This window comes from Sinohyriopsis cumingii, chromosome 17 (assembly GCF_028554795.1).
Source record: "Sinohyriopsis cumingii isolate HCF-2022 chromosome 17, ASM2855479v2, whole genome shotgun sequence".
Taxonomy (NCBI): domain Eukaryota; kingdom Metazoa; phylum Mollusca; class Bivalvia; order Unionida; family Unionidae; genus Sinohyriopsis; species Sinohyriopsis cumingii.
In genome coordinates this window covers 55,683,107-55,696,923 of record NC_142977.1, presented here as the reverse complement: position 1 = coordinate 55,696,923, position 13,817 = coordinate 55,683,107, and the positions used below count along the sequence as shown (strand labels likewise).

Genomic DNA, 13,817 nt, shown 5'->3' with positions numbered 1-13,817 from the left:
TTCAATTGGAATTGATAAATTCAAAATCTGAATTAATTTCTGATTCCATAAATCTGACAAGACTGCAACTTAAATGCAAATGCTAATGAAATGCACATTTGGTCAAATTACCTCTGTGTGTGTGTTTGTGTGTATGTGTGATTTGGAGTTTTAATGTAGCTTTTAAAAAATTTTCAGTCACATCACTATGATGTCTGCAGTGTGGCAGGTTATAGTGATGTCTAGCAATGGGACATCATGCTGCAGACATGTAGCATGATGTCCCACCCAGCCACATTATCCTGACACCAGGCCAACCAGTCCTAACACTAACCTCTTAATGCTGAACACCAAGTGAGGCAGCTGTTAGTAAAAATTTTGTAAGTCTTTGGTATGACTCAGCCAAGGATCAAACCCACGAACTCCTGCATCCGAGACGGATGCTGTAACCACTAGGCCACCTGTCTGAGGGTCTGTAATTCATACCATCCCAAGCATTAACTAAGTCATTGTTTTTTATCAGTATTTAACAATAAAGCTTATATAACTTTGATGGAAAGTAAATACTTAAAGTGCTATTGTGTTTTAAGATAGATATAACTGAAAAATTTGAAAAACAAATCACTGCCGTGATTTATCCAGATTTCATTTATAGTAATCATGAATCCAAGTTGGGACTAAAAATGCTGCATTTGTGACGAAAAAATCAGAATTGTCAGCTGGAAACACAGAATCATCAGGTGACAACAAGAAAACAACCTAAACATTGTCTAATTACAAGCAAAATAATTTGCTAAATGTAATGTATTTCACAAAAAAATCTCTTTTTAATTGTGAGAAGAACTACTCCATCATGTGCAACCTCTAAATGGGACTAGACTGGTTTACAGCCTCGAGGTGACCAGTCTAACACATGACCTTGTCCAATCAACCTCAGCTAAATGTATGGAAAATCTGAAAAATTTTGTCAGCAGTTATGGCTAAGGTTTTACTAATATAAACTATGATTCATCAACAGAAAATCTGAAACAAAGCCTTTTATCACTGAACTGTAGGTTATGCAACATGCAGACAGATGGTTTAGAAAACTCCAAATGGTGAATTTTAATGGCTGCCTGAGTTTGAAGTAGATGAAGACTGTTTACAGATCTAGGTGTACTATTAAAAACAAATTAAAAATGCTTGGATTTATATTTAAACAGGTATGTTAATCCCTACTGCTGTAGAATATGTAATTAGTTGTATCAAAAATAAGTTCTCTATCTTTGCAATAAATGGTGCTACTAGTGAGCTCTGGATCAGATTTAATAACTTTTCTATTATCTGATACTTAAAACAATCTATCTTGTTGTCAGAATCTTTATGGCTATAGATATCGCTCAAGTGTTCTTTTATTCTCTCTTTTACAAGACCAGATCTGGAATATCATTTTGAAATTGAGGATAAACAGTTTATATTATGATAAGAAATGTGTTTGATCTGCAGGTTAGACTATTTCTGCAAGAAGTATTGACCAGTGCTCAAAGAAAAAATGTTTGGGACAGAGGCCTCGGGTTGGTGACTCATATAAAAACTCACACGCCCTGATGGAAATTCCTCAAGTCCAGACTCCAATTTCCACATGCCCAAAATTTCACCATTTTTAATACTGTCACAACTTTGCAATATCTACAATTTGAGTATAAATTTAATAGGGGTCAAAGAGGTCTGAAGGCAATGCAAATGACAATGTTCATCACTACACTCAATTGGAACTGGATGGTCCTGGTGTTGAAACTTCTTTGCTAGATGCTCACAGTAAATACTAATCAGAACCAAGCTGATGTATGTCTATGTTTCAGTATGTGCAAAGAATTAGCACCTCCCTGCCCATCCTTTTATTTTTGCTGACATGCTTCACATAGTAAAACTCTCAACCAAGAATTCTGAAATTTATTTTTGTTGGGCCCTGCTCAGAGTTAATTGCTTCCTAATTCGGCTTCAAAAATGAATTACACTGAACAATATTCGGACAAATGAAGTGATCATGCTTTACATTCTACATTATGCAGTAAAATCAGACTTCAAAGAAATGTTGCCAATGTTCACAAACTTGTCAAAAATATAATACATGTGGCTTAAACATTCCCATTCAAGGCAATAATGTAATGACTTTTGTTCTTGTACAGACATCTAGCATATCTTAGTTTTACCTATAATGGGTTGTTCCACTTCCTGACCCTACCTACCTACGTAAATTAGCACAATGGTCTCACCCAGTGCAGCCTTCAACACATCTCACTAGCTATTGTCAGCCAATTAAGATGTGAAATGGTGGTTTATTTCTGAGATTTTTGCCTTTAATTGCAGCTATTTAATCTGCCCAAAGGATGGTTTTATATCAGGTCCAATCACGACTGTTTACCACTGATACATGCAACATGTAACAGGCATATACTTAAACTGGTGGTGTTGTAACTTTCTCAACATTACTAAAAATGGTGTTTTCTCGAAACATGACCATGTTAATGGGTTTGGGAGTACAAAATTGTATTTTTAGCATGACATGCTAAGCTTCAATCTAATTAAAACCAGATCTCAATTTCACGTAGGACAGTTGTGATCTGATTTAGATGTTATGGCAGATATGTCAAAATCTTGAAAATACTTGTACACATTTCATTAGTGTGATCAGAGTCTCCTCAGGCAAATTATAAATTATTTCTTGACAAGTCTGACAGGCACAGCACTTAGAATACAGGACAGGCCCAATCTAAAGTTAGGGCACAGCACTTAGAATACAGGACAGGCCCAACCTAAAGTTAGGCACAGCACTTAGAATACAGGACAGGCCCAATCTAAAGTTAGGCACAGCACTTACAATACAGGACAGGCCCAATCTAAAGTTAGGCCATCAGTATTTTTTACAAGTCTGACAGGCACAGCACTTAGAATACAGGACAGGTCCAATCTAAATTTAGGCCATCAATATTTTTTAGCACTGTTGACACTTCAAACTTAAATAATAACCTTTAATTTTCTTCTTTATTCTGGCTGTAGTAATGTCACTAAATCAGGTTACACGGTTACCTTCGAAAAGAACACTGTTAGTACATTGGTTTGGAGATTAATTATATAATTATTACATAAGGTTTTGGACATCACAGATTCAATGTTACAATGTTACAGTGGAAACTGGGTATTCTTACTATTGTTATTATTACTATAGACCTTTTTCAGGAAGTTGAATTTGGATTTTTCCATTCCAATATTTAACGCATGCGCAATCAACGTAGGGCAACTTTTAAATGATTGTCATTAACATAGTGTATGTTCATGAAGAAAGTTTCATACAAATTTGCAAAGGTTTGACATCTGTACACCCTTCAGAGAAATAGTGTGTTTAAAAATCATGAGTGAATAGTTCCGTAATCTGCCTAAAACAGAAACATAGATATGAGCACAAAAATCATCAGAGAGGAACAGAACAGCAGACAGGATTTGTGGGCCCTAGGAAAAATTATCCAGTAGGCCCCAATGAATCACAAATTGAAACAATGGTGGACTCCCTGACCATTGTGGTGCCCTGGAATTTGTCCTACCCTCTCTGCAGTTCTGAACAGGACTTACAAATCTGGATGATCCATTTCTAAAAGGAAAGGGGTGGGTCGACGATTTTTGTATGTGATCAGAATTACAAACTGTACAAATCTACATGTATTTAGACGACTCTTCAAGACTATATACTTGCAAAAACATGAGGACTTAATAATCTCTTTGCTGCATACAATTAATTTCATAGTGGATGGATGCATACAGGTGAACAATGCCAACGTAATCAGATCCCAAGCCCAATCCGAGAAGCCACGCAAGTTACACATAGCTGATAGAACTGAAGCAACTGGCCATTGCAAATATATCGCAGGAAGAGTTAACTCATCATTATTATCCATATTTGTTTAAGGAGTTAGCAAACTAAGGAGAGAGAGAGAGAGAGAGAGAGAGAAAGACTAAATTCCTTAGCCAATCCAATGTATCATAACAGTTTTGGGATTCACATTCATTTCCATTTAAATTATTAACTAAATGGCAAATCTTTGAGGAATCTGCTTAATATGTAATGTGCCACCTTTGGTGTTCATTGTTTGCTGCTAATTAGACAAGTTAACTTGTTTATGTTCATTATCATGCAGTCATACGGGTGGGGGCGGAGTTAACATGAGAGTCACGATACAGTAAAAGCAATAGATACTCATTTATTGTTAAAAAATACTTGATGAAAATATACAGTTCAACACTTATACTTGTGGGCTGGCATATTATTGTTTAATGCTATCTGCGGCAATCTAAAATGACAAATGTTCTATTCGTGTAAGTCACTCAAGTTGCCCTACGCCAAATGCGCATGACCATACTGGATACGGCTCTGGGATAGGTTTGGCAAGCTAAAAATAGTAACTGAAAATGATCTATAAGTTTTGGGATTAACAATGTAGTATTATTAAGAATATATTTACAGAAACATGTATTACTCTAGAGTTTCTTACTCTTCTTCCTTACTGAGTTTAATACTGTGTCTACAGAAACTTAAAACTCCTAAAAGAAGACAACCAAGAAATTTCTTTTATTATTCTGGGGGCACTTATATATGACAAAAGTTGATGCATATAAATTAATACAGCAATATTGATCACAACTGACAAGGCTACCAGAAAAATCAAGTGGATTCTACCCCCTGTAAAACCTTAACTCTTGCTGGAAGTATTGTATGCACATGTTCCAGCAATTCCATCACGAATTTGTCACTCAAATTATTTCTATTCTCAGTGTCTAAGGAGACAACATTATGAGGGGTTTAGCATCATCAAATCTAAAATAGCAACTAGAATTTAAAGTTGTCTGCCCTGTAGCTACAAAATTTTGTATCCAGCACGTAATTTTTTATAAAAAGGTTGAGAAACTGAATGCAATACAAGATTATTATAAGATCAAACTATTAAACATAATCTTTTCTCTGCATATATTGCTGAGAGGGTTCTAATGGTAAGTAACACATATGATGGTTGGCATTCAGACAAGATGCTGTTTAATATTTGATGTTGCCTGAAGTGATGGCATCATGGATAGGATTAAGGAATGAAGTATTGTTTGTGTATGTAAATGTATTTTCATTACCATACCATATATTTCATTGCCACTGCTAGAGGAATGATTTCTCTCCATCAGTTTGGAATCACTGTTTGAAGTGAGAAGCTTGGGATCTTTTGTTGCTGGATATGACCCTCCAACTTGCATTTCTCGCTGCCAGGTTTTTAATTCAGCTAAGACCATTCGACTCTTATCCCTGGGAGGAACTGTGGGAGGGATCTTTGTGTCAGATTCTGGTGGCACATATGGTGGCGGTCTTGGAGGTGGAATGTCTGTCGTATGCACCTGTTCACGGCTTTGATACAAGGCAGTGCTTGTTGGTCTTGTCTTTGAATATTCCTTTCTGGTTTGGTAAACACTGTCTTTGGATGCGGTATTTGATCTAGACTGAAAGGGCTGATTTGGAATGTTTGTATCTTGCGACCTGTATTTGTCTCCTGCACTTTTTGTTCTACCCTGCACAATCTGATCTCTGCTATGATACACTTGTTCCCGGGATTCAGCATTTGAAGCACTGTTCAGGACATTGTTTGGTCGAACTGTTGCAGTAGAGGGTGCAGAGTTTCTTAAATTCTGATGACCATGATGGAACTGTTTTTCGCTGTGGGGTCTCATTTGTGTACCAGATGCCTGCGCCAACACGGCCGAGTTGGATCTAGGCTTGGATCGTTCCCCAGATTTATCCGTAATCAAGCCTCGATTTTCTTTTCCTTGTGAAATTTGGTTGTTCTTTAGCAGTGCCATCTTTAGCCCATGAACAAATAGTTCGAATGTAAGGCATCCACTTTCAGGGGTCACTTTTTGGAGGGCTTCTACAACCCCACTAGGGAGCCCCTTCACACCATCTTCGTTCCATCGCGATTCAATATCACATAACCTTACCAAACCAGTACGATCCTCGTCCAAAATATCAAATAAAATCCTTAAAGAGGTTACAAATTGTTTAGGAAAGGCAGACAAATCGACAGATGATTGAACTTTGGACATCTTTAAACAGAATATGAAGTCAGCAATGTCCGTTACGCTCGAATCCCTACATTCTTTCTTTCTCAATAAGATTACCTACAAATTTGATTGGATTATCAGGTGTTAAAGCATAAAAGGAAGAACGTCGGGATATTTCAAATGATAAACGGTGTTGTGAAACATTACTCCATCACAAATTATGCTCCTGGTAAAGGCAGTCCGACTAAACCACCCAAGATACCCAAAGACACCCCAAGACACCCCTTACTATCCCAAAACAATCTCACCTACCCATTATACATTTATGCAATTAAAAAAAATAAAATAAAAAGTAAAAAAGTAAAAATTATAATTATGCATTGCATAATTATCGTTTAACATCAGTAGAATTTTTACCCTTGTCTGTCATCGCCAAAGGAAAGACCCCAGGACACCCCAAGACTCTATAAAACATCACAAGACACCTAAAATAAAGTTTTACATTTTAAATTCTTTGTCACTTGACCCAAAAAATGTTTTAATTTAATCTTAATTAGCCCCAAAATTGAAAATTACAAATACAAGAAATGTTTTAAGTTCAGCCCACCACAGTGGCGAAGAGTTTCGTTCGTGCATCTGATTTTAAGTACTGAATAAGAGCGTTCTGTTACATATGGATAAATGAATAATAAATGCTCTGCAAAGTAACTGAATGTTCATTTTATTTTCATTTATCCCTATATATCCAGGCCACACCACGATGAGGCGCTCTTTCCATGGCCCATTTTTATTGATGTCCTTTGTATTATTATTATTATTATTATTATTATTATTATTATTTTTTTTTTTTTTTTAAATTTTGTTAAAAATTATTTCTAACAGATATTGAGTACATTTTTATCCTCTCGGTTGCTGTTTGTTCAAATTTCCATGGCCCATTTTTATTGATGTTCTTCGTATTATTTTTTTTTTATTTTTATTTTTTTTATTTTTTTATATTTGTTATTTCTATTAGATCTTGAGTACATTTTTGATTCCAATCGAGTTAAATTCATCGAGTTATCCACCAACAGAAAACAATTAGACTTATTACCCGGTGGCACCTCACTGTGTACATATTCCTTTTTTAGTGATCAGTTTGTATGATTCTTGACCAGAGTGCCACTGTCCTGATGTTAATTGTTTCACGTTTATAGGAACTAGGAAAGAGGCAGGTTTAGCATCATTTTCAATTTTCTCATCAGTGTTGTCACCGTTTTTTTTCAGTTGACATAACAGAGTCATCACTGGTGATTGACTGATCGCTTTGCTGATCTACAATGTAATCTTTTTCTATTGAGTATCTGTGTATTGTCTCTGATAATGTCTTTGATGATGCTGACTTCTCGGTTCTGGTAATTTTAACATCCTTCTCCATGTTGTCCGTGACTTCCAAAGAAAATTTCCGCTTATTGCTTACGATTGGTGTACTCATTTCTGGAGGCTGAAATTGTTCGTTGTTTGCATGACTGCCAATATCACTGGACAACAAATTTTTACAAAAGTCATGTTACTGAAATAAAATTAGTCAATTCTTATCAATTTTTATGTGCTGAACACGAATATGACAGTCAAATTGCAAAATTGGCTCTAGTTTTTTTGTAATCTGCAAGAAATTAATGTTTACATAACGAAATGCATTCCAATAGTAAAAGGTCAACTGTAATAGCCTACCTATAAAAAATCAAGTCATTGACTACATCTTAGATTTCTTCGCCTGTCTCTTGTACAGCTGTTCGGGAGCATCTCTGAGGAGTGTCCAGCAGTAGTCAGCCAGCATTGTAGTGGACCATTTTCCCTGGTATCTTTGTTCCATTGTTGCGATATCTTGATGAAAACGTTCGCCGTGTTCATCACTAACAATACCACAGTTGCTAGGAAAGAAATCCAAATGGGAATGAAGGAAGTGAATCTTTAGAGACATATTGCAGCCAAGTTTCTTATACTTCATCAACATGTCTTCTACTAGTTCCTTATAGTTTTCTGCCCTAACATTTCCGAGGAAGTTTGTAGAAACTAGGCGAAAAGCATTCCATGCTTGTTTCGCGTCACCTTCCAGCAAGTTGTTGAACCGGTCATCTTTGAAAAGCTCTCGAATCTGAGGACCCACAAAAACTCCCTCTTTAATCTTTGCTTCGCTGAGTCGAGGGAATTTTTCATGCAGGTATCGGAATGCTGGCAAAGTCCGGTCAATGGCTTTCACGAAGTTCTTCATCAAACCTAGTTTGATGTGAAGGGGTGGTAGCAAGATTTTCTGAGCCTCAACCAGAGCTGGGTGTTGGATATTCTTCTCTCCAATGGCTACATTCTGCCTGTGAGTCCATTCCTTCCTCATGTAGTGCATTTCCCTTGCTCGGCTATCCCACTCGCATAAGAAACACATGTATTTTGTATATCCTTGCTGCAGTCCCATTAAAAGGGCAACTACCTTCAAATCACCACAGAGGTGCCAGCTGTACTTGTTATACTCAATGGAATTCAGTAGCTGCCTTAAGTTATCGTATGTCTCTTTCATGTGGACAGCATACGCTACTGGAATAGATGGAAGAATGTTTCCATTGTGCAAAAGCACAGCCTTGAGACTCAGTTTCGAAGAGTCCACAAATAGTCTCCATTCTTGTGGGTCATGAGTGATTTTGAAAGCATTCATGAGGCCCTCAATATCGGAACAGAATATCAGATTACTTTCCTTTCTGAAGAAAGGCTCCAATTGCTGGTGGCGCTTTCGATATGCAGTAATTGTGATATCTTCTTCTAGAAGATTCCATTGTTGGAGTCTTGATCCTAGCAATTCTGCCTTGTTCTTTGATAAGTCCAAATCACGAATCAGGTCATTTAGTTCTTCCTGTGTTATTCTGTGTGGGGTTGATGATGCACCACAGTGAAAATCTGGATCACTGCATGCTGATGGACCAGGAGAAGAACAGGTCGACTCACCTTTGTCTTCGTCAGATGAATCAAGAGAATATTCTGCTGGAGGTTCTGGAATAGGAAGTCCCTCACCATGTGGAACTGGTCTCAATGCAGACGGAATGTTTGGGTAGACTATTCTCGACTTTTTTCGCTTCGTTATTCCGCCGGAAAGAGGAGGAACCAAGCAGAAGTAACAGTCATTTAGGTGGTTGCTTGGCTCTCTCCACACCATTGGGACTGCAAACGGCATTGATGACCTTTTGCAATTCAACCACTGTGAAAGCTGTGTTGTACATGTAGCACAGCATATATGCGGAGCCCAAGGCTTGTCTTGGTCACCAACCTTGCATCCGAAGTAAAGATGATATGCCTTCTTCACTTGAGAATTGATACTTTTCTTCTGGTTGGCAAATGTCACTTCCCCACAAATATAGCAAAAATTGTCCGCGGTATTAACACACTTTCGAGGCATTACTGTTCTTTATTGTACGTAAATGGATAAAATAATAAGTTTTATGTAACAGTAGCTTGAACTGTCTCGCACAACGTCTAAAATATTTTAAATGCTGAACCTATCTGATTGGGCTTTATATAGTACACTGCTTACGTCAGCTTCAGCAGCCGCCTGGCATTAGTATAATAGGCCTACACATGTATAGTACACTGCTGACGTCAACTTACTTCAGCAGCCGCATGGCATTAGTATTGCATTGCATCAGAAAATGATGCAATCAACTGTGGATGATGTGAGCATGATGGTATTATGCAATGTTACATCATTATTCCGGATGTTGCTGCAGTCCTACTGGAGAAATTTACACAGTGAAACATAGAAAATGAGGTATCTTCAAAACGAGAGCCAATACAAATTTTTCATGGTTATATTCGTGTTCGGCACACCAAAATACTACAGATTAGGGCCTTTTCAAGTCAGTAATGATTTCACTGTTGACCAGTGTATTCTTTAGAACCGGGACAAAATGATTGGCAGTCCAGATGTTACCACGTTTTTGACCAATTTTGCTCCATAATATGGTAAGCTGTGCATTGTTTATGATATCTTCTGTAGAAAACAATTTAGTCAACACTTCATGAGTTTTGTCCAACGGACCATTCATTCTAGGATACAGAGTCTGAATTGGTAAACCTTCTACAGCAGAAAGGGACATTATAGTCCATATTGATGAATATCCACCATCTGTGCAGCATGAAATGAGGGATTCCTCATAGAGGGAGAATAGTCCATTAACTGGTCGAAGTCAGATCGTGACTTGTAAGTTTCATCATTTCGTGACATTTCAATCGATGAGCGTAACCTCAGTTCTGACGCCAAAACTTCACTACCCGTCAACGCAATTGAAACAGTAGATAGCGAAGGTACACCGAAAGAAGACAAACCACACTTGTTCATGATTTCTTGCACGTTTCGATCTATTTCCACAAAATCGGACTGGATGAACTGTTTTCCATACAACTGAAAGGACTCCAGGAACTGTCCCTCTCTTGTTGCTGCGAAGCAGAGACTGTCAACACCGTAACACGACATCTGTGCTAAGCGGCATAATCCTTCAGTGTAGTTGTTAGTTGAAGTCCCCATCTCTAACATGAAGCAGTTGTTGCATACATATGGTACTTTATCGTTTTCATAAAAGATATTCAATTTTTTGCAGATAACTGCTCATATTTGGAATGATTCCATTGTTTGCAAGAGTCGCAAAGTATGCAGTCAGACGTACAATTTAAACGACATGAACCGCAGGGCCAAAATGCTGCTCTTTTTGTAGCGATAATGTTGCGCTTTTTTGAAGCCATTTTAGATTTCGAATTCTAGATTGAACTGATAAATGTTTTAGTATATGAACCGACAAGCAGATCAGATATGAACTGCAATAAAATTAATGACGTTTATATACACACCAGGTAAAGACATGTTTATAATGAATGTATCTGAGCTAAGTAAGACTTTTACGCGCAAGCAAAGCAAACAAAAGAAACACCTTTTATACTGATTAATTAATTGTGCGGCTCATTAATCAAGCGGATTAATGCCAGGATATCGTCCATTATGTCCAATTACGGCATCCTTTTTGGTTCCCCTTAATACATTAATTGGCTTAAACTCCCCACGCGAGTATTCAATAACACTGTAGCCATTAAGAAGATTAAATTCACGAGCCTTACAATTTGCCAAACAAATCACCTTTGATTTGCTATACATCTTTAATTTTGATACTGATTAATGTAGTCAAAGAAAGGCACACTTTTCGGTTCTCCTTTAATTAGTTATTTAATTGGCATAGGTTTTGTTAACACAATAAAATAATTTAAAGATTATAAATGTAGCGCCCTTCGGATCTAATTATTAAGCGGACCCCTGTTTGTCAGAGAAAAAGATTTTTTTAAGCAAAAATTTGTAACTGATTTATTTTATTTTTTTAAATGTGTAAATGTATACTTGTTAGGTGAGAGTGTTTAGGGAGAGTCTTGGTGTGTCTTGGGGTGTCTTGGGGTCTTTCCATTGACCATGAGCGACAAAGGAAAAACTCTACTGATGTTATTCTATTTTTATACAATGCATAGTTATACTGATTACATTTTTTTTGTATAAATGTATACTGGTTAGGTGAGAATGTTTAGGGAGAGTCTTGGGGTGATTAATCACTCAACTGGTGAAGGTATCCCCTTTTTAGATACAAATCAAATATCGATGCCAGAAATCAAGGTTGACATAAATTTAGTCAAATATCAAAGTGAATAATTAAAACAAAAAGTTTCCTAATATGTTCACATAATCGGTTGATTAAAAAATTCTAATAATGTAGGAAATATACCCATCGAGACTTGATTGCATTATTAAACCAAGATCAATGTAATAAATGAAGGTTGATAAAGCATATTCTGACACTGAAAATCGGATAGATTAAAGGAATGTATCTATGTAGATTTTAATTCCCAAATGTTTAATCTCCGATGCTTAAAACTGGGTGACTCTTTGCTGACGTATTCCCTATAAATAAATGGACTTAAAGCAACACACACACACACACACACATTTTTTCTCGCCAAGCGTGTTTCAAAATATTCCAGTTTAGATTCCAAATTTAAAAATTACATCTTCTGTATCGAATTTAATCATAACCGAAATAATATCACAAACTATATACTTAATCTCATCCTTCTGAGTTTAAAAAAACAAAAAAACACAACAATTTTGTTTAATAATCAGACCCTGAGCGGTACTCCCACTCCTTTATTCTCCCAGACGTCTGACACACAATTACAGCAATGTTTTCTCATTCTGAACCATGCATAGCTTTCTTCCGGATGTCCAACATGGGCTTATTATCTATGTGAGTCAATTATTAAGAAAAAGAATAAGCATATTGAGAAGGTGATTAAAACACACACACACACACACACACACACACACACACACACACAATAAAAATAAACAACCGGAACGGACTTACAAAAGTATCAATAACCTAAAACTGAAATTCTTGGGTTTAGATCAGAAAGTTTATTAGCTACCGAATTTAGTAATTCTTTTTCAAGTGCTATGTATGAAAATAAAATACAAAATTAAAAATTGTTTTACAAAACAAACAAAAAAAAAAACAAAAAAAAACGCGCTTGGCGAGAAAAAAATCTAAAGGCTCAGTATATTTATTTTAAAAAACCAGGGTAGAGCAAGAAATTTTTACAGATATGGTATTTGGGAGAAAGCGTGACAAATACCCTACAAGAAGAGGGATAAGCTAAAGATCACGCATGGGGGTGAGAGATCAGTACCCGAAAGAAGTCTCAGTAAGTAGATAGTATCTTATTGATGTGATCTAGTCGGAAAAGAAAAAATCGAACGATTTATTTGTTGGAGGAAAACTCTTTATACAAGGAGGTAAATACAGCTACCTAATACGATTTGGGACTCTTTTTAAGGGTCATTTATCTATAATATCCTGGAAAGTTCATGATTTAAGATGCAAAATGTGTGATTGTGAATATATATATATATATATATATATATATATATATATATATATATATATATATATATATACATTTCTTCAATTGAAGTTATATTATTACACGAAACATGGACAAATTATAATGGCATTATGATTGAAATAACAGAGGTTATGCACGTTTATGCATACAAGAGCAGAACAGGGGCTAGATTTCGTGGAGGGATTTCAATTTATTATAAACACTTTTAAAAGGACAAATATACATTGTTGGCAAGTAAAAGGTATTTTGCGGTTTAAATTGGATCATTTTATTCTAACTTGTAACGAAAATGTATTTTTGGTAGTGTTTATTTTATTCCGCCTGCTGTTCATGTACTTGAAATAAAAAAGCTACTCTTTTTGACATTTTAGAAGAAGAATACATAGCTGAATATAAATCTTATCGTAAAATAGCCTTTTCTCTCGTTCAGGCGACACATTGGAATGTAATGATTATATTAAATTACCAAGCACACCAGTAATAAACGCACCAAATTAAGTAAACAAAGACCACCTGCTCTATGCACACAGTCGTTGTTGTTGGATTTATTTAGGTCAACAAATTTAATCATAGCTAATAGAAATCTTGGTCTTGGGAAAAATTTACATTTATCACGCCCTGAGGGCGGAGTGTTATCGATTTTAGTTTTCTCTCATTTCGTGATTTTGACTCTGTAAATGATTTCGTTGTGGTCCTTTCTTTACTCCTTTTAATTACGGGCTGAGTATAAGCCTTGGCAACGCTACAAAAATAACGAGGTCTGTGAAGGGGAAACTTTTTGGCGATCTATGAAGAACACATTAGTT

General features: G+C 36.2%; 1 protein-coding gene across 2 annotated transcripts in view; it reads right to left on the bottom strand.

Moving 5' to 3' along the window:
- Positions 1-6,183, bottom strand: part of LOC149778798 (suppressor APC domain-containing protein 2-like) — a 36,546-nt gene extending 30,363 nt beyond the window's left edge. For both annotated transcript variants that reach the window (XR_016415546.1, XM_089939552.1), the window contains exon 1: positions 5,139-6,183. Coding sequence is in view for 1 of the 2 variants with exons in the window: in XM_089939552.1 (XP_089795678.1) it covers positions 5,139-6,093 (955 nt within the window). In the remaining variant the exon portion in view is untranslated. The remainder of the gene's footprint in view (positions 1-5,138) is intronic.
- Positions 6,184-13,817: the final 7,634 nt, after the last annotated feature.